The 23,743-nt window shown below is 57.7% G+C and overlaps 4 protein-coding genes across 4 annotated transcripts; all 4 read left to right on the forward strand.

Moving 5' to 3' along the window:
- The first annotated feature begins 1,434 nt into the window (after window positions 1-1,434).
- On the forward strand, window positions 1,435-11,473 carry LOC310920346 (hippocampus abundant transcript 1 protein-like). Its single transcript, XM_083880252.1, has 12 exons — window positions 1,435-1,628; window positions 2,337-2,432; window positions 2,915-2,977; window positions 4,010-4,137; window positions 4,547-4,661; window positions 5,420-5,638; window positions 5,816-5,929; window positions 6,386-6,457; window positions 6,693-6,805; window positions 6,907-7,004; window positions 7,557-7,723; window positions 7,808-11,473. Exons 1-12 carry the CDS (start codon window positions 1,545-1,547, stop codon window positions 8,015-8,017), a joined length of 1,479 nt encoding a protein of 492 aa, XP_083736378.1. The 5' UTR covers window positions 1,435-1,544; the 3' UTR covers window positions 8,018-11,473.
- A 2,206-nt stretch (window positions 11,474-13,679) lies between these two features.
- MADCAM1 (mucosal vascular addressin cell adhesion molecule 1) lies at window positions 13,680-16,501 on the forward strand. Its single transcript, XM_083880210.1, has 5 exons — window positions 13,680-14,101; window positions 14,303-14,569; window positions 14,696-15,010; window positions 15,242-15,796; window positions 16,282-16,501. Exons 1-5 carry the CDS (start codon window positions 14,050-14,052, stop codon window positions 16,392-16,394), a joined length of 1,302 nt encoding a protein of 433 aa, XP_083736336.1. The 5' UTR covers window positions 13,680-14,049; the 3' UTR covers window positions 16,395-16,501.
- Window positions 16,502-17,082: 581 nt separating this feature from the next.
- TPGS1 (tubulin polyglutamylase complex subunit 1) lies at window positions 17,083-19,032 on the forward strand. The gene is made up of 2 exons (XM_083879966.1): window positions 17,083-17,414; window positions 17,492-19,032. The coding sequence occupies exons 1-2, from the start codon at window positions 17,089-17,091 to the stop codon at window positions 18,018-18,020; spliced, it is 855 nt and encodes a 284-aa protein (XP_083736092.1). The 5' UTR covers window positions 17,083-17,088; the 3' UTR covers window positions 18,021-19,032.
- A 112-nt stretch (window positions 19,033-19,144) lies between these two features.
- CDC34 (cell division cycle 34, ubiquitin conjugating enzyme) lies at window positions 19,145-23,683 on the forward strand. The gene is made up of 5 exons (XM_083879969.1): window positions 19,145-19,380; window positions 22,056-22,142; window positions 22,641-22,738; window positions 23,050-23,184; window positions 23,300-23,683. Exons 1-5 carry the CDS (start codon window positions 19,204-19,206, stop codon window positions 23,508-23,510), a joined length of 708 nt encoding a protein of 235 aa, XP_083736095.1. The 5' UTR covers window positions 19,145-19,203; the 3' UTR covers window positions 23,511-23,683.
- The last annotated feature ends 60 nt before the right edge of the window (window positions 23,684-23,743 follow it).

The raw sequence follows: 23,743 nt of genomic DNA on the forward strand, positions 1-23,743 counted from the left end.
CACAGGCTCCTTTCAGCGCTTGTTTTCAGCTTCCAGAGGAGCTTCCTTGGGTCGATCTTTGGTCCAACACCCCCTGCCTTTGCAGCAAACGGCACAAACAAACCCGGAGCCTCCCCGGGGGCCCCCTTTGTCTCTGCTCCTCACTGTCTCCTGCTCCCTGGCAGGTGATGGGGTGAGAGCCAGTAATTGCTCTAAGTGCGATCAATAAATCAAGGTAATAGAATTACATCTGCTGTTGCCATGTTGGGAGCCGCTTCTCTGCTCTCTGATCTCTCTCCTTGGTTTTGTTTTTAAGCCTCGGCAGAGCACTGGAACAAATCAGGCTTCTCTATGTTCTTACAGGCGGCTGCAGGAGGGTCCGTGGGGGACTCAGGTCCCTCCCCAGCCTTGGGGGGGTTGAGGACACACGTTCCCGGGGTCTGGGGGTGAGCCCAGGGAAGGCACCGTGTCCCTGCGGAGGTTATGGGTGTTTTGCCATGTGCAGAGCACTCTGAGCACCGCAGGGACCCCCGGGGACAGCCCGGCCGGGCCCGGTGCAGCCGCCCTGGAGAGATGGAGCCGCTCTCCGCTCCCACAAAGTCCCGGGAGATCGGGGGATTATTTTAATCTTCCAGGTGAAGTTATCTGAGGGGACTTTCCCTCGCGTTTAACCATTGCTTAAAGGAAAACCTCGGCGGGCAAAGGCTGGATCGCGGCCTGGAGCCGCTCGGTGCCCACGGGGAGACCCCTCCGGGCGTCCCGGGTCCCCTCCCGTGTGCATCCCCCGCAGAGGGGCCCCGGCGAGCACAAAACTGTCTAAACTGTGCCAGATTCATCTCCTGTGCCCCCGCAGGAGGCCATCAGCACCAGGCGCTCTCCAGCCCGGGCAGGATTGATCAGGGGCTGGAGCTGCTCCGCACGGCGGCACGGGGCTCGGGGGAACGGATGGGATTATCCTGGGGAGGCGCTTGGCTGTCACCGGCCCGGGATGCCGGGTGCTGAGGACGGAACCGCGACGGGCAGACACGGCCCTTCCCGGGCCGCCGGTGCCGCCAGCCCCGGGGCGGCCGCATGTCCTTGTTCATCCCGCCTGGCCCGGCCGGGAGCGGTGCCCGTGCCGGAGCACAGCCGGTCCAAAGGCGCCCCGGGGCTCGGGGTCGCTCCCGGTGCCGCCGCCCGTTCCCGGGGCCACCGCCGGTTCGTGACGTCACGGCCCCGCCCCAGTCACAGTGAGTGCCCGCCCCCCGGCCCGCACAGCCAATCACAGGCCAGAGAGGCCGATGGGGAAGAGGCGGAGCAGCCAATGAGGCGCGCCGGAAGTGCCCGTTCCCGGTGCGGGGGCGGGGCCAGCGGGCGGGGCCGCCCCCTCCGCTCCCCCCCGCGCTCAGCCCCGGGCCCGGCGCTCCCCGCCCGGTGCCGGTGCCGGTCCGGGTCCGGTGCCGGGTCCGGGCCCGGGCTCGGGCTCGGTCTCGGTGCAGCGCGGCCCGGTCCGGGTGGGCCCGGCCCGGCACAGGGAGGATGGGGCAGCGGCGGCGGCCGGCGATCGGCAGCGGCCCGGCGGCGCCATGACCGGCGAGAAGAAGAAGAAGAAGCGGCTCAACCGCAGCGTCCTGCTGGCCAAGAAGATCGTGATCCGGGACGGGGCCGGCGTGAGCGCGGGGCTCGGGGCTGGGGGGGGACGGTGGGGCCGGGACTGGCGGGAGCGCGGGGTGTCCGGTGCCCGGTGCTGGGTACCCGGTGCCCGATGTCCGATGCCCGGTGTCCGGTGCCCGGTGTGCTGTGCCCGGTGCCCGGTGCTCAGTGCCCGGTGTGCAGTGCCCGGTGCCCGGTGCCCGGTGTCCTGTGCTCAGTGTCTGGTGCCCGGTGTCCGGTGTGCAGTGCCCGGTGCCCGGTGTGCAGTGCCCGGTGCCCAGTGCCCGGTGTCCGGTGCTCGGTGCTCAGTGCCCGGTGTCCGGTGCCCTGTGCCCGGTGCTCAGTGCCCGGTGCCTGGTGCTCAGTGCCCGGTGTCCGGTGCCCTGTGCCCGGTGTGCAGTGCCCGGTGCCTGGTGTCCTGTGCTCAGTGCCCGGTGCCCGGTGCTCAGTGTCCGGTGTCCGGTGCCCTGTGCCCGGTGCTCAGTGTCCGGTGTCCGGTGCCCTGTGCCCGGTGCACAGGGAGTCCCCCACGGCCCTGCTGGGGTGGATTGAAGGGTCCCAGGCTGGCTGGGCTGTCCCAGGCTGGGCTGTGAACAGAAAGAACGTTTCAGAGCAGCATCTCTCGCTGCCTTTGCTCGTGTTTCAGACCTCACTCAGCTGTGTGAGGTCTCTGAAATGCAGGACGAGGCTGCTGAAAGGTTTTTTGGCTTTTCTCTGTTTTGCAGCGACAGGGGATCGGGGAGCCCAGCGTGTACCACGCCGTGGTGGTGATTTTCCTGGAGTTCTTTGCCTGGGGGCTGCTGACCACGCCGATGCTGACGGTGAGTGTGTCTCCCTGGGAGCTCTCCTGGGGCTCCTGAGAATTAAGGTCTTAGCACAAGCTTTCCTTGGGGAGCTGTGGAAAAGGAGCCTTTGGTTATTCAAAATCATTTAGGCGTATTAGCCTGGTAATATAAAATGCAAATCAAACATACAGAGAGCACCAAGGGACCTGCAGAGGAGTGATGGCACAAAGTAAAACCAGATGGGGTTCAGGTGATGGGGAAAGGCATGTTTGAGGCTCTGTGATCCTCACCCAAGCATGCTGGAACAATTTATAGGGCTGGAAAATGTTAGGAACAGTGGTTTCTCACAGTGGAAAGGGCAGGCAGAGCTCCTCACGTGGAGGCATTGTTGGCAAGATATTTCCCCTTTTCCCTGGATTTTGCCCTTCCAGGCCCCTGGCTGGTAGATGCTGACGGAAATTTTGCAAAAGTTGCTAGCTCTGACTTTTTCATTTGGTTTTGGGTTATCTTCCCTCCAGGTCTTACACCAGACTTTTCCTCAGCACACGTTCCTGATGAATGGCCTGATTCATGGAGTCAAGGTGAGGAATATTCCTTCCAGGATTTCCTTTAAATCTGCCATGGGTGCAAGAAGGACAAGCCTTATTATCTACATAATTTGCTGATATCAGCTGATATTTGGCCAGTTTGAGGGGGCTCTGGCAAACCTGATGCAAAAGGAAGGTCACAGACATGGGGCAGCTTGTGCAGCTGATTTTACTGAGCAGGAGGGACAACGTGCTGCTTGTCAGCGTGGGGCTGGAGTGACAACGGCTGTGTGTTTCAGCTGGAAATACTCTCAGCATGAGATCAGCCCTGTGCCCATCCTCTGGAGCGTAACAGAATGAAAAATCTCTGACATCTGAACTTATTAGTGATAGAAGCTGAAATAAATGGCCTCAGTGACCTCCAGGCAGGAGATGGGAATGTGCTGTGGCACAGGGAGTGGGCCTGGGGAGCTTCTTGCACTAGACCAGCATCCCCAGAGCAGAATTGCAGGCAACAGTTGTGAACAAGCCATAGTCCTGTGTTCTGACTGGAGAATCAGGAAACACAGACAGTTCTTGGCTGTCTCTGGGAGAGGATCTTGGAAAACAGCCCCAGATGGGTTTGCTGGGCACTCCCATCAACACTGAAAGGCTCTGCCCTGCCTGCCTCAGGCTCAGGAGATGTGGAAAGGCCTTGGATAATTTTATTTGTGCTTAATGGCCCTGGCTTCTCATTATGTCTGTCCTGTCTCCACCTACAAGAGAAAGCTTTCCCCAGAACTGCAAGCAGCTGTTGCCATGGTGGAGCTGTGCCAGCAGCTCTCCAGGTCCTGGCAGGGCTGCCTGGATGCCCACAGCAGGGGCAGAGCTCTGCAGGGAGCAGGAGTGCTCAACAGGGCCTTGCTGGTCGAGTGTTTGTTTTTCCCTTCCTAAAAGGATGTGGGGAGTTTAATAAACTGCTCTGTTGTAACAGGGTTGCTGCTTCAGGAATGTTGCAGCAATCAGGAATGGGTTGTCTCCTCCTGCTGTTGTTGAAAGCTCTCACCGAAGGATTTCTCTGTCCTCTGGTCTGTCTGTCCATCCCAGGGTCTGCTCTCTTTCCTAAGTGCCCCATTGATTGGTGCTCTCTCTGATGTCTGGGGCAGGAAATCCTTCCTCCTTCTCACCGTCTTTTTCACATGTGCACCAATTCCCCTGATGAAGATCAGCCCGTGGTGAGTTCACCCTCAGTACAGCCCTGGGGTTCTGAGGAGGGGAAGGAGCAGGAGGCTGAAGGAGGAGGGTTTGCAGGAGCTCATTTCAGGATGAGATGGAAGAGTCTCATCCATCTTGAGAATGAAGGAGGATGCTCAGCCTAGACACTGACTTGTCTGATTCTGCTGGAGGGTTCAGTTAGGAATAAAGGGTTGGTCTGTCCTCTGTGCTTGTTCTCCATCTCAGTGCATTATTTCTGTTAGGGAAAATAAGTGATAAAACTTCAGGGGCCACCAGACTGAGGATCCACGTTCCCAAGCCTCTTGTGGTGCACAGGAGGGACTGAGGGGAAAACAAGGGAGAGGCTCTGCTTCAGCAGCTGTGGACTGTGGTGTGGTTGCTCTCTAACTCTGCCTTGGGCTCTTGCAGGTGGTACTTTGCTGTCATTTCCATGTCTGGAGTGTTTGCTGTCACCTTTTCTGTGATTTTTGCCTATGTTGCTGATATCACACAGGAGCATGAGCGCAGCACGGCGTACGGGCTGGTAAGGAGCTGAGTCACTGTCCTGGCTCTTGAAAGAAATATCTGGGGCTTTGAAGGTAGGAGAGGTATGAAATTAGGGTGGGAGATTTATTGATATTTAATCATACAGTCTCCCTGTAGTTCTGTTTGGGATTTAGCTCTGAGGGGGAGGCTGATCTCTGTCCACTCCGGGTGTGATCCTGCCTGTCCTGTAGCTTTACTGATAGGACCATATGGGAATTACTAGGACAGCTTTGATTTCCCTTTGCTAGAACTTAGCCCGGGTGCACCAAGAGAATCTGTCATCTGTCTCAGCACAGGAGTCCCTGTGAAATCTTGTTTATTTCTCCATCAAAAGTGCCAGAAGGAGTTCCCCTGGGTCACTGGGGAGGAGGAAACTGTTGTTGTAAGACACAAAAGAAAGAATGAGAGACTCCAAATATTTCAGAAGGCAAAGAGCACAGAAAAAAGGCTTTATTGTCTAATTCTTACTGCCTTTTATAAAGTGTCCCAATACAGACTTAACATGATTAGTGAATAAGAACAACACCTCTCTAATCCCCTTAGTTAAACTAGAGAAACAGCACCTGGAGAAGGATTGTTTTGAAAAAAGATAGTTGTTTGCTAAGATTATTTTGAGAAGAAGCTTTCTTGAGAATTTTTTCCTTAGGAAAAGTTAGCAGCTGCCAGCAAGCTAAAATCTCTCAGACCCAGAAATATCAGGCCCACAGGAAAGGGGCTGTAGGAAGAAGAGGCTCTAGGGATGTTTTTTGCTTCCAGGTGTCAGCCACGTTTGCTGCCAGTCTGGTCACCAGCCCGGCCATCGGCGCGTACCTTTCCCAGGCCTACGGTGACACCTTGGTGGTTGTGCTGGCTTCAGGGGTGGCTTTGCTGGATATTGGCTTCATCCTGCTGGCTGTGCCCGAGTCACTGCCTGAGGAGATGCGCCCAGTCTCCTGGGGAGCCCCAATCTCCTGGGAACAAGCTGACCCATTCGCTGTGAGTGACCTGCTGCTGTGTTCCTGCGTGCTGGCAATGTTTAATGTTTGCTTTAGCCCTGCTGATTTTTAAGGTGTTATGCCCTTGGTTTGGCTGTCTTTGTAGCTGGAGATTTTTCAGTGCTATTAAGCCAAATTTAAAAATGTTCTTTCTCATTCCCCACCCCTTTCCCTGCAGTCCTTGAGAAAGGTGGGTCAGGACTCCACAGTGCTGCTCATCTGCATCACAGTCTTTCTCTCCTACCTTCCCGAGGCCGGCCAGTACTCCAGCTTCTTCCTGTACCTGCGACAGGTCAGTCTCTGCCAAAGCTCTGGGTGCAGGAAATCCTGGCATAGAAATACAATCAGCGTTGTGTCACCTGTCCCAAGGCAGTTTTTCTTGGCCTATAACTCAGTAAAGCTGAAGTTGTAAGAAACAGCGATTTGTTCCAGCTCTCCTGGAAATGTGTGAGCCTGCTGACTGCTCCGTAGGCATTGCCAGGGGCAAGGCCTGGCTCCTTGCTGGTGTCTGCCTGGCCATCCTGGCTGTGCCACCTTCAGGCACTGGAAGGGGAGCTCAGTGATTTAAAACGGTTTCTTCAGCCAGAGGAAAATCTTCTGTTTGATTCCTGTGGCAGCCCAGAGGCAGTAGTTGTTAATGTGCAGGTCCCTGAGAAGCAAATTCAGTAAACATGAGTGACATTGATGGAGAGGCTCTTATCATCTGGTACAAACCTGCCTGAAAAGTCCCTCTTTGATGTTTTCACAGGTCATTGGTTTTTCCTCAGAGACTGTAGCAGCCTTTATTGGTGTAGTTGGAATTCTCTCTATACTGGCTCAGGTGAGAAACAGTTTCTTTGTTGGCTTGAGCAGTCTGCTGTAAATCAAAAATTCTGATTTTGGGGCCACTGAGTTGTCAGAACTCCTGTGGCCACACAGACTTTTGAAACAGAGAAGGTCTTAAATTGGGACAGACTCATAAGGATCATCAAGGTCCCTCAGGTTCCTGTCCTCTTTTCTCCTGGTGTTGCCCTCTTTCTTTACCCCTGCCTTGAAAACACCTGTTTTCTTTCCAGACAGTTGTGTTGGGAATTCTCATGCGTTCGATAGGAAATAAAAACACCATCCTCCTGGGACTAGGCTTCCAGATCCTGCAGCTTGCCTGGTACGGCTTTGGATCACAGCCTTGGTGAGGGTTTGCCCACATTTCTCTCCCTCTGTGGCCTCTCCCACCCTGCAGCACAGGGCGAGGCTGTGGCTGTTCCTCACAGCTGTCTCCTCCCTCCCCAGGATGATGTGGGCAGCAGGAGCTGTGGCTGCCATGTCCAGCATCACCTTCCCAGCCATCAGTGCCATGGTGTCGAGGAACACAGATCCTGACCAGCAGGGTGAGTGCTCGTGGACCCATCTGATGGTGAGGGGTTCATCCCAGCAGGTGCTGAGCTGGCACAAGGGCAGGTTCTTGGCCATGGTGGTGGAGGGGTGGGCAGGACATCTGTGCCAGCTGTGGAGTGGCACTGTACTCACAGCAGTATTGACACTCTTATCTTTGACCGAGGCTGGTGCTTTACTAGGAAACGCCCAAGTCATTCAAGTGGGTGTTTGGTGTTGTCTTTCTGAGGCAGTGGAGGCTGCTGCATTTTGCCTGCCTCGCAGTACATCTTTGAATCCTCAATTAAATTCCAGTTAATTGGAAATTGTTGCTTGATGTGCCCATGCTTATTTCAGTCTGCAAAGCAGCAAGCCCAGCATTACTGATTTTTGTAGAACCTGGCACTGAGTGAAGCTGCTCATCTGCAAACCCCTCCCCTTGCACATCAGCCCAGATCCAAGTGCTTGATCTTGTCTCTAAATATCTCTAAATATATATCCTCGAACGAAACAAGTTTCTTTTGTTGGAAAGCTGTTGGCATTTCCCCCTTTCCTCACTCTGTCCCCAGGTGTGGTGCAGGGGATGATCACTGGAATTCGGGGTCTGTGTAACGGCCTGGGGCCAGCACTCTATGGTTTTGTCTTCTATCTCTTCCACGTGGAGCTGAATGAAATGGCCGAGGTGGAAACTTTGGGCAAGGCCTCCAAACCCAACATGGCCAACCCTACGGATGAGGTACCTATTCAGCTTCTCATTCTGTTTGCTGGGCTGTGTTTGCCCCCATGCCTGAATCATTTCTCTCTCTCTCTCTGTCTACAGAGCAGCATCATCCCTGGGCCACCCTTCCTGTTCGGGGCGTGCTCCGTGCTGCTGTCGCTGCTGGTGGCCCTGTTCATCCCAGAACACAACCTGGCACTGAGGTCAGGCAGCCACAAGAAGCACAGCACGGGGGCCCAGGCCCATCCCCACAGCCCACCAGCTGGGGGGTCTGATGGCAAGGAGCCCCTGCTCGAGGACAGCAGCGTGTGAGGTGGGACAGGGACCTGCCTCGTGGCTCGACTCCACATTGAGGACGGACTCAGCAGGAGTTCGGGGAGGGGGAGAGAGGGATCCAAGGTAACAGACTGTGCCACTAAACAGCTACTGAGGAGGGACCAGGCTTCCCTTCGAGCCAAATACACCCAGCTGGTGCAAAAATGGAATTGTATCACCTGGTGCTGATGGAAAGGGGAGATTCGGAACTGCTCCACCGGAGGGATAGTTCTGGAAAGCAAAGCTGCCCTTGTGTGTGAGCCCTGTGTGCCCTGCCAAACCCTCTGCTCGCCGGTCACGAGAGATGGAGCCAGCATGGGCTGAGTTTGGTGGGAGCTCACTGAGTGTCCCTGGAATAAAATATGGCATTTGCTCCATGCCTCATCCCTGATACAGCTGGTTCCTGCTGCTGGCCCCTGTGTGCTGTGGTGACACACTGAGGGGACAGGGTGTGTGTGTGAAGCACAGGGAATGGAGCTTTGAGCTTCCTCTCTGCAGGAGAGTCCATTCTGCCCCAAGTGAAACTTAGACCAAAAATATATAAATCTACTGACTTAATGCTCTGAGGAGAAAAATGAAGTAGTTGCAGCTGACACAAGGGAGAATGGGCAGGTGAGAGAAGGGCAACTACATGAATTACAAACACTTGAATGGCCACAATGGCTGGTTCTGTTTGGTTTTCTTTTCACTCAGAGGTGGCATTTGCCTGTTGCCTTCACAGCAGTAGGTAGAAAGATTTTGTCAAAAATCTTTTTCTGGAGCTGTGGGGGTTGTTTAGGAGATGCAGTTCTCTGGCAGGTTGGAGAAACAACTTGGCTGTGCTGAGCACTTTGGAGATGTGTGGTTTCCTGGGAGAAAGGTCAGAGAAATGACTGTTTACCTTGAGCACTTGTGTAAAGCATGTTGGTTTGGTTTGCCACTGGGCTCCTGCCATCTGATGTTAAACCCAAAGAGTGTCCAGAGCTGGTTTGTTCTCAACCCAGTATATCCTGATGGTGAAGGTTGTGTTGTTTTGGACTTAGGGGTTTGGATTCCGTATGGCATTTCTGAGCCTGCTGTGGAGGCTTTTGTTTGTGGAACAGTGGAACTGCAGCCTCTGCTGCAGGCTCAGCTGTGCTCAGAAAGAGCAGGAGGTGCTTGAAGCATTGTGAAAGGAGCTGAGGCAAACAGGGAATGTGTGGTTGTTTATAGAAATGTGGCAGAGGGCAGGAAACAATTGTTCTTGTTTGAGTAAATAAGAAGTGGTGGCATTGAGCAGTTCTGGGAAGTAAGGACCAAACCGAGGACACTTCAGGAAGCCTTTGTTAAAGAAATTAAGGGTGCAGCAGCCAAACCAGTCTTGCCTTGGCTGCTTTCTGCCTGGGGTCCCCTCTCTGTGGCTTTGGGGAAGGTTACCCAGGGGAGAGCAGCCAAAAGGGAGGCAGTGATGGCCCTTTACATTGTGGATCTCTGCAGACACACATCAGTGACTGCAAATGCCATTTGCTTATCAGACGTGGGTATTTAAGTGGGAGTTGACAGTTTGTTCTGCATTGCTCTGGCCTAGTGGCAGCTCCTATCCCTAACTAGGAGCAGCTGGGACACAGAGGGATGCTGAGGTGGGTCTGGCTGCAGGTCTGGGGAGCAGAGCCAGCAAAACCTTCCTTGATCTGCCGTGACTCCATTTTTCCCAAACTCCTTGTGGTGACACTCCCAATTCCCAAACATGAATGGGATGGTCAGTACTGTGTATGCATGGCAAGCTTTTATCCTGAAGGAAATCCTGTCACTTGCACTTCCAGGCAGCAGTTCCCCCACCTCTGTGTTCCTCACAAAAATGCCTTTTTTAGAGGGGACTTTTCCCCGAGTCCTGGTGATCTGCTGATTTACAATGGATTAAAGTGAGCTGAAGTAGGTTTTTCCGTCACACACAGATGAGAATGGTTACCTCGCTCACACGGAGGCACTCGGAGCTTCACGGGTACAATATAGCGACACGTTACAAAAAGACGAGCATAATTTATATGATATAAAGTATATAGAGATATATTTTTAAAAGCCCTTTCCCTTATTGCATAGTTTATTGAAACCAATGTCATTTTGGTCCTGTTCCCTCTCACCACTGCTGCTGCCTGTGGCCTCTCAGCCTCTCCTTCCCCTCAGACCCCAGAACTGTCCAGCAATCTTCCCTCCCTGTTGTGACCCCTGAACTTCTGGTGATGCTGATTTGTGCATCGTGGGCCTGGAGTGTTTTGGTCCCTTTGTCAGCCCCCAAACTCGGGGCCAGGTGCTTACAGCAGGTGACTGCCAGGTCAGGGGCTGTGGCCTGGCTGGTGACCAGCTGTGCTGGCACTGGGCACCAGTGGAGTTACAGCACTGGGCAGCTGGGGTGGGGATATGGCAGCAGGTGGATGGAGGGCGGTACAGCACCAGGCAGCAGCTGGATCACTACAGGTGCCATTACCAACAGAAAGGTGGCTTGTGCTGGTGTGCAGACCTGGGAGCAGGGGCTCTCTGAGGCACAGGGGTGCTGGGAGCAAGCAGGGATTCCTTCCCACCCTATCGGGGTTCCTCTCACCTGGTTTGGTGGGGCCTTGGCCCGGTGCCTGTCCTTCCCTCGGGGCAGGGCTGTGGCCCCTGCACTGTTCTGCCTTGAGGGGACAGAGCAGGAGCTGGGCCAGGCGGTGCTGGAGCTGAAGTCACCGGAGCCAAATGAAGAACGACTTGTTCTGAAGGGCCGGTGCTTCCTCAGCGTCCCACGTGGAGGCTGGAAAGGCTGTGTGGAGCATTCAGCCAGTTTTGCCAATTCTTGTTACTTTGTATGAAAAACGCGACTTTTTTAAAAGGAGTCTTTTTTTTCTTAAAATCCGCTTGATCTGCTATGCAGTGCCTGAGCCTGGCTCTTTAACATCGGGATTCCCAGGATTTGTCTGCAGGGACTTAAAATCTGGGATGGTAACAGCAATGCCCAAACACAAGGCAAAAATCATCTCAATCGCCTAAGAGGAGTCCTGGCAGGTCAAGTGAGTTTCAGCCGATCTTGTTGCATTAAAAACCCGAGTTACACCATTGCTTTCTCTTCTGCCATTATTTTGCAAAGTAGTAACTTTTTACTTCTCTGTTTTTATTCTTTTTCTGCACTCCCAAGGCTGTTGACAGCTGTGGTATCTTTAAAGCGTGGGCCTTCGGCCCCACCTCTGCTCTCTCACAGTTCACCATCACGTGTGTTTGTGTGTCTCTTTTTTAAGCTAACGACAAAATGTATTTATTTCGGTTCAGGTTGTGTTTGGAACTGGCTAATCTCTCCCTCTGATGGATTATTTATTAAACTGCTGCTTTCCTGTTGTGTCGAAGGTCTCTGTCCTCGTTCCTCTCCATCACCAGTGGTACCAGGCAGCTTCTGCCCAGAATTGAAATTCCCCTTGAGGATTATGTGAAGATGTGGGACAGGTTTGGGAAAGCTGAGTCGGGGCTGCCAGTCCTTGTTCCAGCCCAGGATGGGAAGCAGGACTCTGGCTCCTGCATGTCCCACTGGAGCCTCCTCCTGGACTTGTTTTTAGTAGCCCCGACTCCATTGTCTTAATTTTCAACCAGGCCTAATTTAGATCTTATCTGACTCATTTAAACACCCTTTGTTGTGGCTGAGGATGGTCCTAAGTGACTAATATAATTCCCAAAAATATAAACACATCCATGTCATCTCTGGGATGGGAATTGGTGCTTGATGGATGGTATCCTGGAAACATGAGCCATTACACAGTCTGCTGCTTCTGTATGTGTTTCCTCTGGACTGGGGCTAGCTTTTGTTTCATTGTTTCCATCTCTAATTGAGAGAAAACCCTCAATTTGTCACATGTGGCATCTCTGGAGAACAAAGGGCAGGTGTTGCAGTGCAGGATGTTGTTGACGACCCTTCCCCCTGGTGCGGTGGTTCCTGGGGCAGTGGCAAAGCCTTGTCCCTTCTGGTGTCAGTGGTGACAGCCTGGGGCTAGACCCCGACCCGAGGGGCTCTGGGGGTATCCTGTGCTGGAGCCAGCACTCGTCCCTTGGTGGTTTGTGTCTCCACACTGAACTGTTTTGTTTCCTGAGCAATATCTCTGGACAAAGTATTGCCCGGCACAAATCCCCACGCCTGCCCTGCGGGAGGAAGCACAATCGGCTTCCAGGAAAGGTGTTCAGGCCCCTGAGTCTGGAAAACCATCATTCCCTTCGTTCCTTCAAAGGCTTCCTGTGGGTTGGAAAACACTCCTGGGGTGGAAAACACTCCTGGTGTGTCAGCTTGCTCCTTCCACCCTGTGCACACAACCTGGTGATGTCCCTGTGCTGTGCCCGGGGCAGCGGGAGCTCCTGTGCTCCTCTGGGGTGGGGGGAAAGATGCCAAGGTGGTGGAATAGAGGTTGAGGTGGGTCCACTCAGCGGCTCAGTGAGTGAGAGCTGACCTGAAGGCTCTGCCATATCACTCTGAGCTGGGCCAAGTCCCCCGAGCTGCTCCTGGCTTGGTGGCTGAGCCATCGGAACTGGCCCTTGTGCAGCTGGAGCGTTATCAGGTTTCCATGATTTCAGCTCTGCAGGTGGCTGGGGCAGCTCTAGGGACTTCCAAGCCCCAAAACAGAGGGAGTGCAGCACAAGATGTGGGGCTTTTTAGTAGCTGCTAATTTCTTGAGGGCTAGGAAGGTCCAGGGAAGCTTATTTTTAAGAGAAGATGGCTCTATAAATGCTCAGCTCTCATTCAGACACTGATTCAGAGGTTTTCTCATCCCATCGGTGCCCACAATCAGGGTTGTGGGAGAGGGAAGTGAAACCCTGGCACCATGTATGTGTCCTCAAGGTTCCCAGACTCATTTCTGAGAAGAGCCTGGCAGTGTGAGAGCAGCCCTAGTCGTGGCTTATCACCGGGTTGGGCAGGGGGGCTCTGGTGGCTGCTGAAAAATCCGGGAAGTGGCTCTGTTAACACAGGATGGAAGGAACAAAAAACCCCAGCACCATTAATCACCTGCTTCGGCTGAGTGTGCACATTTGGAGGGGAGTGTTTACAGAGCACTTCCCTTGCCAGAGGCCTCCTGCACCCTCATAGAATTAATGGCATGACCTCCTAAAAGGATGAATGGCACACCCAGCACACGGAGTTGCTCCTCAGAGCAGTTCCCAGATGGGAAATGTCCAGGTCCTGTGATGTCACTGGGTGCAGAGGTGAGCACATCTCTCCCTCAGCCCTTTGGGACCTTCCCCAGCCTTGGCTGCAGCCTGGCAGGATGAGATGGAGCAGAACAGGACTCATCTCTCCACAGGGAGCTGGGCAGGAATGGGGGAGTGATGCCAGACCAGGCGTGGACACAGGAGAGATGCTGAGGGCCTTGAGGTTGAATAGTACAGGATGTTCAACACTTTTTCTGTACAAACACTTTCTCCATCTGTACCAAGACCCTCACAGGATCACCTGCTTCCATCCCTGAAAACATTCTGTTTGAGGAATAAATGCACCCCCCAAAGGGCTGACCACAGGCCCAGGCTCCTCTTTTGGGGCAGGGGCTGTCAGGGCCCTTTCCACAGCTGCGTGTCCCTGTTTGGGGTCATGGAAAGGCTGGTTTGCCTGGGGCTCTGGGGGAGTGCTGTAGCCTGCAAAAAACAGGGATAGAGCTGGATCTGAGCCACATCCCGGATCTGAGCCACATCCCGGGCTGCAGGTGCCTGTGCAGGGCTCCCCGGTGAGGTGATGGGGGCCCCTGCAGCCACACACGGACCCTTTGGAACAGGGGCTTTCCTGGGCTGGGGGGAGCTGCCGCCTTGGCCCTCGGCTGGGTGTTGTGCAAGAGCCGAACTTGGAAGAAAGTCAGAAACCTCCCTCTGGAAATACCCCTTGGGCTGGAAGTCGTGGAGGTCCTGGGGCCGATGCTCATGGGGGCGGTTCCTACCGGGCTTAAGAAGGGCTGAGGTTGGAGCCGGCGGCCAGAAGGAGACAGCCCCGGCCAGCGGCACCCGCTCCCTGGAAGGGGGGAAGGAAGGAAGGAAGGAAAGAAGGGGAAACCAGCCTTGCTGCTGTCCTGTGGGTGATGGAGCCGGCTCGTGTCCTTCTCCTCCTCGGCTCGTTGTGGGGCTGCAGCGGTGAGTGCCACGGGGCCAAGAGCCACCCTAATCCCCCAACACACTGTGCTGCCCTGCCCTGCTCTCCTTGCTTTATCCTACGGCTCCCTGTCACCGAGCCGTGACAGCCACCCTGTCTCACGTCGCTGCTGTCACTCCCTTGGAGCTGCGGGATGCTGGTGACTGTCCCCTCCCCTGACCCTGCACTTTCCTCCTGCGCAGGGCGCCCCTCTGACAGGCTGGTGGTGACACCGCGGGAGCCGCTGGTGCCGTTTGGAGGCTCGACAGAGCTGAACTGCTCCTTGGCCTGCCCAGGGGGCAAGGCGGAATGGAGCGGGCTGGACATCGCCCTGGGGACCATCTCCTCCTTCTCCACCCACAGCATCCTGCACATCAGACACGCCACCGTGGCCATGGAGGGCACGAAGTTCTGCCAGGGCAAGTGCCACGGGGAGGAGTACCAGAAAACTGTCATACTGAAAGTCTACGGTGAGTGCTCCCCAGCCCGTCCCTCGCTGCCTCCCAGCACAGCCCTGGATCTCCAAGGCAGCCCCTTTCCTCCCGAGCTATGCTGTGCTGCCAAAAATCACCCTTGACGCTGCCACTCCTTTCCAGCCCTCCCAGACACGCTGAGGCTGGAGGCAACTCCCCACACCCTGCGCCCGGGACACCCCGCCAACCTCAAGTGCTCGGCCATGCACCTGTATCCTGTGGAGAAGACATTCCTCACCTGGTACTGGGGGAACCGGATGGTGAAGAAGACAGACTTTGATTTTGAGGAGACCGATGAGGAGCTGTATAACATCGTTTCCACCCTGTCCGTGGAAGGGGCAGAGGTGGCAGAAGGCACAGAGTTCAGGTGTGAGGTGACACTGAACGTCGGGGAGGAGACCTTCACCCGGGTGGCATCTCTGGTGGCAAGTGCTGAGGGTGAGTGCCAGGAGAGGCTGGAGCCCCCAACGCACATGTACCCCAACCCCTGGAGCCAACCCTCTGTGCCCTGTGCTCCTCAGAATAGCTCTGCACCACTCCTGTATCTCCCATCCCCATCCCTGTACCTGTCCCTCCTGGCAGTGCCCCTTTGCTCACTGTTCCCAGGGGATGGAGGAGGCTAGGGCTGCAGAGAGGTCACCTGTGACCAGGGTCGCTGTGTGTTTGCAGCTGTGATGGAGCAGCCAACAGCCGTGTTCACCTCCACGGGGAGCCCCAGCACAGCCACCGCAGCACTTCCTCCAGGACCGAGTGTCCCTGCAGGTGACCCCACCACAGCACGGGAGCCCAACACTGAGACCACCCTGGATCTGGCTGCCGTCACCAGCCCCCTTTCCACGGACCCCTCTGTGCCCCAGGACTTCATCGTGAGCAGCCCCCCGGCACCTGTGGCCACCACCACACCCCTCCCTGACTCCAGCACGGCGGGGACAGGGCCATCTATGGGGACAACGCCTGCCTGCACCCTGCACATCTGGTCTCTGCCTCCCATTGGGACGCGGGGCAGGGCCCTGAGCATCGAGTGCCGCGCTCAGTGCGCCGGGAACGCCTCGGTGAGGTGGCTCCGGACCCCCGCAGCCCTCTCGCAGTACCGGGAGGAGTCTGCGGGCAGCAGCTCCGCGCTGCGGCTGGACCGCGCCCAGCCCTGGCACCAGGGACACTACCAGTGCGTCCTGCTCGGCCACCGCGCCCGGGCGGCCAGCCTGGAGGTGATGGTCATGGATGGTGAGTTGTTGTAATTCTCTAGGGGAATGTTTCTCCCTTCTGACCCCCTGGAGTCCCTTACCACTTAGAGTGACCCGTCCTTCCTTCCTTCCTTGACCCCACTGGCTGCGGTCCAGCTGTCTCTTCCCTGACCGGGGGGCTATAAACTGTCTCCCCTTTCTTTGTTCTACTTCTTTCCCCCCTGGAATTTCGAAGAATAAACAAAGGTCCCGGGGAAAGGGCCTCTTCTGAGATCCCTCACCTCGTCCTTGGTATAATTCTCTCCAAATCCTCCTATTAACTGAGCTGGCTAAAGCCCCCGGGAGGAGGGCAGGAGAGCGAAATTATACAGTGAGTGGTGGTGATCTGCAGAGCCCTGCCCTGCCCTGCCCTGCCCTCATCGCCCGGGTGGGGCTGCAGCCTCCCGTGTCCGTGCCGCGCTTGGTGCTGGGGAGATTCGCTCAGCCCTCGGCATTTGCTGCACTAACAGCTCCTTGTGTTTGCAGATTCCTTCAGCTCGAGCACTGTCATCGCTATGGGGACGGCGGGGTCGCTCCTGGGGCTCATCGTGACCGCTGCCGTGTCCCGACGCCTTTGGAAACGCTTCACATCTCGGTAGCAGCTGTCGCAGGAGTGGGAGCAGCGGGCTGATGGCCTCGGCCCTCCAGCCGTGTCCCTGTGTCCCTCGGCTGTCGTGGCCTCGCCCGGCCCGGGCCAGCCGGGAGTGGGAGCAGAGGGGGAGCAGCGCCTGCAGCTGCCGCGGGAGGCAAAGCCTGGAGGGCAATGACCAGCGACGAGGCCAGGGACGCGTCCGGGACTGGATCCCGGCGGGCTGGATCGAACAGCGGGCTGGGCCCGGCGCTCGGGGCCCGGCAGCAGCGGGCGGGCGGGAGCACGGGGGCCGCTCGTCTGTCACCACAGACGGTCCGAGGCAGCCCCGGGGGGAGCATGGGCTCGGCGGGCGGGTGGACCGGTGCTCCAATAAAGATCTATTTCCTTTCGAGCCCTGAGCAAGTGTCCTTTGGGCCTGGGCGGCCCCGGTCCCGCGGCCCCTCACGGGCCCCGGGACACCGGCGGCGTCGGAGGCGCCCACCCGGTTGCCAAGGGCGGGGCATCTGCCCTCAGTAAACATGGCGGCCGCGGCGCCGTGGCGTTACCGTTGGTGACGCAGCCCCTTTGCCCACACTCAACATGGCGACCTCAGCCTCGCCCAGTGGCGGCGTTCCCGCATTGCCTTCCTGCCCGCCGATTGGCTGCCAGTGTGCAAAATGGCGGCACCGAAACTTCCGGCCCGGGCGGAAGTGCGTTCCAAGATGGCGGCGTACGAGAAGCGGCGAGCGGCCGCCGCCCCGGTACCGACGGGGGGCACGGGGCTGCCGGAGCCGGGGCGGGCGGCGCCGGGGGGCGGCGGGCCGGCGGAGAGCAGCGCGGCGGAGTTCCTGCTGCGAGCCGGCGTCACGGCCATGGTGCGGGAGGCGCTGCTCAAGGTGCTGGAGGCGCGGCCCGCCGAGCCTGTGTCCTTCCTGGCCGAGTACTTCGAGCGGCTGGTGCTGGCGGAGGCGGCGGCGGAGCCCCCGGGGCCCCCGCAGCGCCTGGCCCGGGCGCTGTGGTACGTGTGCCTGGCTCATCACTCGCACAGGTGCGGCGAGCGGCGGCGGGGGGCGGCGGGGGCGGGGGGCGAGGCCGCCTCTCTGTGTCTGTGCCCTGTCGCGACAGGACGGCCTTCGACAGCAACGCCGGAGCGGCCTACGAGGTGCTGGGCTGCGGCGGGCGGCGGCGGGCGGCGGGCGTGGACGGGCGGCTCTACAGCGAGCTGCTCCGGCGGATCTGCCAGCGCGGGGCGGCCCCGGCAGAGGCGGCGGCCGAGCTGCTGCGCCGCGTCCGCTGCCGCGACCACGAGGCCGTCCCGTTCGACGTGTTCCGCTACGGCGTCCTCACCTGCTGCGTGCTGCTGGAGTTCGCGGCCAAGGCCGACGCGCTCTTCGCCGTGCTGGGCGCCGGGGGCTCGGCGGACACGCGGCTGTGCCAGGCCGTGCTGCGGGCGCTGGAGGACGCGCTGGGCGCCGGGCACGGCTCCCGGCCCGGCCGCTACCTGGAGGCGGGCTCCAGGCTGGGCCCTGACAGGCTGGCGCTGGCCATGGACCAGGCGCTGCAGGAGAGGAAGCTGGGCTCCTCCATGAGCAGAGAGGAGTTCCTGAGGAAAGCCACCGCCCTGTTCATAGCCAAAGTGAAGCCCGTGGAGTGATGCCGGGTGGGAGCAGCGCTGGCTGTGGCCACTGCCGGCCCTGCAGGGCCCCTCTCCGAGCTGGACAGTGAGCACGGGGGCGTTGGCTGGGCGCTGGCTGAAGAGCCCTGGTCTGTCCATCGAGAGATTCCCAGTTTCCACGCTCCCTGCCCTGTTGTGATGGTGCCCAGCAGCTCCGTGTCCCTGCGTGCAGCCTTTCCCAGGCCTGGCTCCTCTGGCCCAGCTGTGCTGGGAGATCCCTTTTAGGTGTTACCCAGGACTGACATGGAGGCTGTGACCTGCAGAGCTGCTCTGGGCAGCTTTCAAATGACCCAGAAGGAACAAAGTGTGGGGCTGGGCTGTGGCTGCACAGGGGCAGCTGGGGAGGGCTGAGGTGGTTTGGGATGTGGAGGGCAGGCTCTGGATGAGACACATCCCCTTCTCCCAGGACCAGCTGCGTGTCGGGCTGGGGATTATTTATTTAAACTTGTCTGATCATTATTTATACTGTTCAATTCTTGGTTTGCTGTAAGACATTAAAGCTTTTTTATTATTTTTTAGTGGCCAGTTTCTTATCTCCTGGCAGCATGAACTGCCAGAATAAACTGCAGCAATGCCCAGATCCCTGAGGCAAGCCCCGTGCTCAGGGGTCAGTGCTGGCAGCAGGTGCAGGGCTGTGCAGCACCTGAGTGGCCGAGCCGGTGGGAGGATCCCCGCGGGCTCGGGATGTTGTGTTGGGCGGATGTCCCGCTCCCTGCAGGGAGGACGTGGGGCTGGCCTGGGTGAGGCTGCGGGTGGCGGCTCCTGACGCAGGCCCAGCTGACGGGATGTGACACAAAGGGCGGTGCGTGCCGGGGATACCGGAGGCGGCGTCGTTCCGCTTTTCCCGTTCCAGGTGCTGTGAGTTGTCACACAGTGTGGCACCCGCAGGGCGGCCTGGGGCTGCGCTCCGGGCCGGGGTTCAGCGTGCCGGGGGGTCCCGGGGGCGGCCACCGACCGCAGGAATCGCCCGGTGCGACCGGGAGCGCCGGAGGCCCCGCCCACCGCCGGGCCCGCCCCGCGCTCTGATTGGCCAGCGCCGCCCGCGGGGGCGGGACCCGCGCTGACCACGCCCCTCACGGGACTCCGGCCCCCGCGTGTTCCCGGTCCCGCCGACCCCCCGCGCCCCGGAGCGACCGTTCCCCCCCAGAGCCCCGGTACCGGCATGGCGCGGCCCCCCGTGCCCAGCTCGCAGAAAGCGCTGCTGCTGGAGCTGAAGGGGCTGCAGGAGGAGCCCGTGGAGGGGTTCCGGGTCGGGCTGGTGGACGAAGGGGACCTGTACACCTGGGATGTGGCCATCTTCGGCCCCCCGGACACGCACTACGAGGGCGGGTACTTCAAGGTGAGCGGCGGGGGCAGCGGGGAAGGCTCGGGGGGTGGGGGGAGATGGGGCTGGGGCGGGGGCGAAGGCAGAGCGGGCGGTGTCGGGGGATGTGCTGCGTGTTTTGGGAAGGAGTTTGGGAAGGGCTGAGACCCTCTGAGGGGGCTGTGGGTGAGGGAGGGTGTCCCGGGTGGGAGTGAGGGTCGTGGCAGAGCTGCTCTCGGCTTGTTGAGAGCCAGGGAGAGCTGGGTCTTTCACCGGGCACCTGGGGGTCCCTGGGGCTTTGTGGTGGTCCTGGCAGGGAGCTGGTGCTCAGGTGGCTGCTGCCCAACTACCCAGCGCCCCTTCCTTGTGAGGAGCATTCGGCTCCCTTGGGGGCTCTGCCTCTACCACCCCCCTGTCCCCCCGTCTGAGGGTGCAGGACAGAGAGCTCCAGGTCCCTGATGTTCCCTCCCCTGGAGGGGATCCGAGGCATCACCCCCAGACCGCAGGGAAGAGACAAAGGTCCCTCCAGTGCGGACAGAGACAGCCCAGGGTGGGAGCAGGAAGCTGGGCTGGGGAGTGAGTGTTGTGGCTTGGTTTGGGGTTTGAGGTAGAAGAGGGTGTTTGGTGGCCTGACTGCACAGTCCCCCCTCGACAGGATGTGTGTGTGCCCTTCTCAGGTGTTGTGCAACGTAGGGTAGCTGTTTTCTTCCTCTTTCTCGTCCTCCCTCCTCCACTGAGCCCTTGTGTTTTCATCCTGTTGCTGTCAGGGCGGGGATGCACAGGGTGACTCACCCAGAGTTAGCTGTGTTTGTTTTCCCGGGCTGGCAAAGCTGATGTTTCCAAGCCAGGTTTCATCTCTTCACTGAAGTGGAGTGGTTTTTTTCCCCCCATGGCACCTTGGCATAAGACCCTCTGAACTCTCACCTTTTCAGCCACTTGTGCTCCTGTTGTGTGCTTGAGAACCTCCAAACCTGGCACTGAGGGTGCTGGTGAGTCTGGATAAGAGGAGAGTGGAGGGGCCGAGTCTTCTCCAGCCTGTGAGGACACCAACCTGTTTGTACACGGCAGGGTGGGGTTGTTGCTGTCCAAGCCCCCTTTTGGCATCGCTTTGCCTCAGCTGGTTTTGTTCTGATCCCCTCTGACACAACAAAGGGGATTATTCTGTGATGTTCAGCTGTTTGGCCAGAGCCCAGCATGGGGCCGAGTGTCACTGCCCTGCACTCCACACACACACAACAAGGCCCCCACTGCACTTTTCCCTCTTCCCATCCCCTCTCCTGTGCCACAGATCCACTGTCTGGATTCTCTTGTGCGTGAAATGAGGGAGCAAGAAGCATTCGAGGAGTTGTCGTGTTGAGTCTTGATCTGGAAGTTTGCTCCCAAGGCTTGGAAACAGCTGAAAGCTGAATCAGTCACTGGGAGGTTGTTCAGCCACACAGGGAGAAGCTGCCCCCATCCTCTTGGATTCCTGGTGCTGGTGGGTTGGGGCAGCAGCTCTGAGGACTGTGGGATGGTGCTGCAGGTCCCTGTGCCCCCTCAGGCTTCACTCAGAGACTGAGAGTGAGCCCCTCTTTGCCCAATCTCAGCCCCGCGGGTTTGGCGGCTGTGGGAGGAGCTGCTGGTGGCTGAGTGTCCCTGCTGGAGCCCTGGGCTGCAGCCTGAGCTTCATGTGATTTTATTTTTAGCCCCCAAGCTGCGCGCTGCGGCCAGTTTGGACTGGGTCTCTTCTCAGCAGTGACAGGCTATTTTTAGATTAGGTGTTTTCATCGTAGCACCAGACACCTGATGCTTCCTTCCCGTGAGCTCTGAAGGGTAAACAGCCTTTCCTCCCGTGGCACAGCCATGGTCTGTCCCTGACAGGAGCTCTGGGGGGTGACCCAGACTCTCTGCCTGGCTCTGTGTGCTGCTGTGGGGTTTGTGCTGGGTGCCAACACCACGAGCTCCTGCTGGAGACCCCTGGGTTAACACCAGTGAGCCCTGCAGGACAGGAGGGGATGGGCAGGATGGGGGGCAAGGAGCTGCTGCTGGATGTCACTGTTGACCTCGTTTCAGAGGGACGAGACACACTCTTTCAAGGAGCAAAAAAAGCTAAACTTTATTTTATACATCCCTTCTATACAGATTTTTTTAAACCCTCCTGTGTCTGTCTCTTATTGGTCAGTAACAAGGTGTTGCCTCATAGTAATTGGTCAGTCTTGGACAAGGTGTCTACGTGCAAAAAAGGCTTGTTTGTGAGATATTGTTTTTGTTCTTTTGCTGAGACGGTTGGGATTGTTGAAACAGGTGCAAAGAAAACAGTCCTAATCTGCAAAATTCTTTTGCAGGGAAACAAAGTGTTTTTTTCACCGTTGCAGGCTTCTGTTTTCCTGAAGAGCTGTTAACTTTCTCACAGCTATGTTAGACCAAGTCAGGATTCAGTCTGTGAGGCCCATACAGGCCTAGGTGTCAGCCACCACAGCTGGTCACAGCTCCCTTGCTCACCCCACTCTGTGAGGTGACAGGGTGCCCCTGGGGGCATTCTGCATCATCCATCCTGCCTGTGGGGCCAGTGTCCTGCCCACAGAGCTGCCTGCTGCAGAGGCTCTGTCCCAGCAGGCACCCAGCTGGGCTTGGCAGAGGTTCCTTTTTCTCTGAGCTGTCAGAAGCTCTGTGGTTTCCGTCCCTTCCTTCTCACAGGCTGGTGCTCACGTCTCCTTATCGTTCCCTTGCAGGCTCGTCTCCGGTTTCCCATCGACTACCCCTACTCTCCTCCTGCCTTCAGGTTCCTAACCAAAATGTGGCACCCCAATATCTATGAGGTAGGTCCCTTGGGACAGCGAGGAGGCTCTTGGACAGTCAGTGGACACGTGTGCCTCTATTGTGATGGCAGTGGATGCAAATGCCAGCCTTTGGCACTGGGCACTCGGTGCCTTTGGCGATGAGTGCCTGGCACAGGGAACGCCGCTAACGAGCTCACGACAGCCCTTTGCTGTCCCAGTGCAGGTTCCAGGTCAGCCAGGCTTTGCAGGCCTGATGGCTCCCATGCCTGGGGACATTGTGCCTATGCCAAGAGTGGCTGCAGAGCGAGCAATGTGCCTGGCCCTGGGGCCCACACCAGGGGCACAGAGTGCTGGGCATTAGGCAGCCTGACCTGTACAGTGCTGGCAGTCATGGGGTGCTTGTCCACTTTTGTGTCCCTCCTATGGGACTGAAGGGACAGCTGGGGTCGCCTCACCTGGCTTCAGTCAAAGGAAAGAGTGAGCGAGGAGATCCTGGGCCAGCAGCTCCTGAGAATCCTGTTCCTCTTGTGCTTTCAGACAGGTGATGTCTGCATCTCCATCCTCCACCCTCCCGTGGATGACCCGCAGAGTGGGGAGCTGCCATCGGAGCGCTGGAACCCCACCCAGAACGTGCGGTGAGGGCTGGGGGGGGCTGGGAAGGTGGGAGGATGGGGACAGCCCCCTGCTCCCAAAGCCTGCAGGAGGTGCCAGGGGGCTGGTGAAGGCTCTCAGGCTGTTGGATTTGCTGAGAACAGTCAGAGCTTGTGTGTGGATGAGTGTAAGCCCAACAGCCCATGCGCTGCCGTCCTGGCCTGCTCCCCTTTGCTGGGACCTCTCTTGCTGTGGACACCAAAAGGCTTTCCTGTGGACAGAGTGGGGCTGCTGGCACTGCTGGGGTGCTGCTGACCCACCTCAGCTCTGACCTGCTCGTGTTTATGGATGCCAGGACCATTCTGCTGAGTGTGATCTCGCTGCTGAATGAGCCCAACACGTTTTCCCCAGCCAACGTGGACGCCTCGGTGATGTACCGCAAATGGAAGGAGAGCAAAGGGAAGGACCGGGAGTACACAGACATCATCAGGTGTGTGCTGAGCCTGGGCCTGGCAGCACTGGCTGTGCTGGGACCCTGTGGGACGTGGGCTCTGCAGGGCTGTGGTGCAGAGCTCTGTTCTCACCCCACACTTCTCTCCCTCCAGGAAGCAAGTGCTGGGCACCAAGGTGGACGCTGAGCGGGATGGAGTGAAGGTCCCCACCACGCTGGCTGAGTACTGTGTCAAGACCAAGACTCCAGCCCCAGATGAGGGCTCAGACCTCTTTTATGATGACTATTATGAGGATGATGAGATGGACGAGGAAGCAGAGAGCTGTTACGGTGATGAGGATGACTCCGGCAATGAGGAATCTTGATGGCCCTCTGGCTTTGCAAAACTTACTACAAACTACTGAGTTTTACCTCAACTAGAACAAACTGGTTTGAATTTAGGATCTGTCAGCCCTGAAATTAACTCTCTACCTCGCAGGGAGACTGTTCTGCTGTTGCAAAGGAAATCCCATCGCTTGTCTTTGTAGGAAAAGATAAACCCCCTGTTTTATAAACTTCCTGGGGGGCGGGTGGAGAGGGGAAGCTATGCTAGGGCATT

The sequence above is a fragment of the Zosterops lateralis genome (assembly GCF_965231275.1).
Source record: "Zosterops lateralis genome assembly, chromosome: 29".
Classification (NCBI taxonomy): domain Eukaryota; kingdom Metazoa; phylum Chordata; class Aves; order Passeriformes; family Zosteropidae; genus Zosterops; species Zosterops lateralis.

Coding starts and splice junctions, on each gene's coding strand:
- MADCAM1 (XM_083880210.1), top strand. CDS start 14,050: ATGGAGCCGGCTCGTGTCCTTCTCCTCCTCGGCTCGTTGTGGGGCTGC. Junction 14,102..14,302: donor CTCGTTGTGGGGCTGCAGCG/GTGAGTGCCACG, acceptor CCTCCTGCGCAG/GGCGCCCCTCTGACAGGCTG. Junction 15,011..15,241: donor TCTGGTGGCAAGTGCTGAGG/GTGAGTGCCAGG, acceptor GTGTGTTTGCAG/CTGTGATGGAGCAGCCAACA.
- LOC310920346 (XM_083880252.1), top strand. CDS start 1,545: ATGACCGGCGAGAAGAAGAAGAAGAAGCGGCTCAACCGCAGCGTCCTG. Junction 4,662..5,419: donor GCAGCACGGCGTACGGGCTG/GTAAGGAGCTGA, acceptor TTTTGCTTCCAG/GTGTCAGCCACGTTTGCTGC. Junction 6,458..6,692: donor TTCTCTCTATACTGGCTCAG/GTGAGAAACAGT, acceptor TTTTCTTTCCAG/ACAGTTGTGTTGGGAATTCT.
- CDC34 (XM_083879969.1), top strand. CDS start 19,204: ATGGCGCGGCCCCCCGTGCCCAGCTCGCAGAAAGCGCTGCTGCTGGAG. Junction 19,381..22,055: donor ACGAGGGCGGGTACTTCAAG/GTGAGCGGCGGG, acceptor GTTCCCTTGCAG/GCTCGTCTCCGGTTTCCCAT. Junction 22,739..23,049: donor AACCCCACCCAGAACGTGCG/GTGAGGGCTGGG, acceptor TATGGATGCCAG/GACCATTCTGCTGAGTGTGA.
- TPGS1 (XM_083879966.1), top strand. CDS start 17,089: ATGGCGGCGTACGAGAAGCGGCGAGCGGCCGCCGCCCCGGTACCGACG. Junction 17,415..17,491: donor CTGGCTCATCACTCGCACAG/GTGCGGCGAGCG, acceptor CTGTCGCGACAG/GACGGCCTTCGACAGCAACG.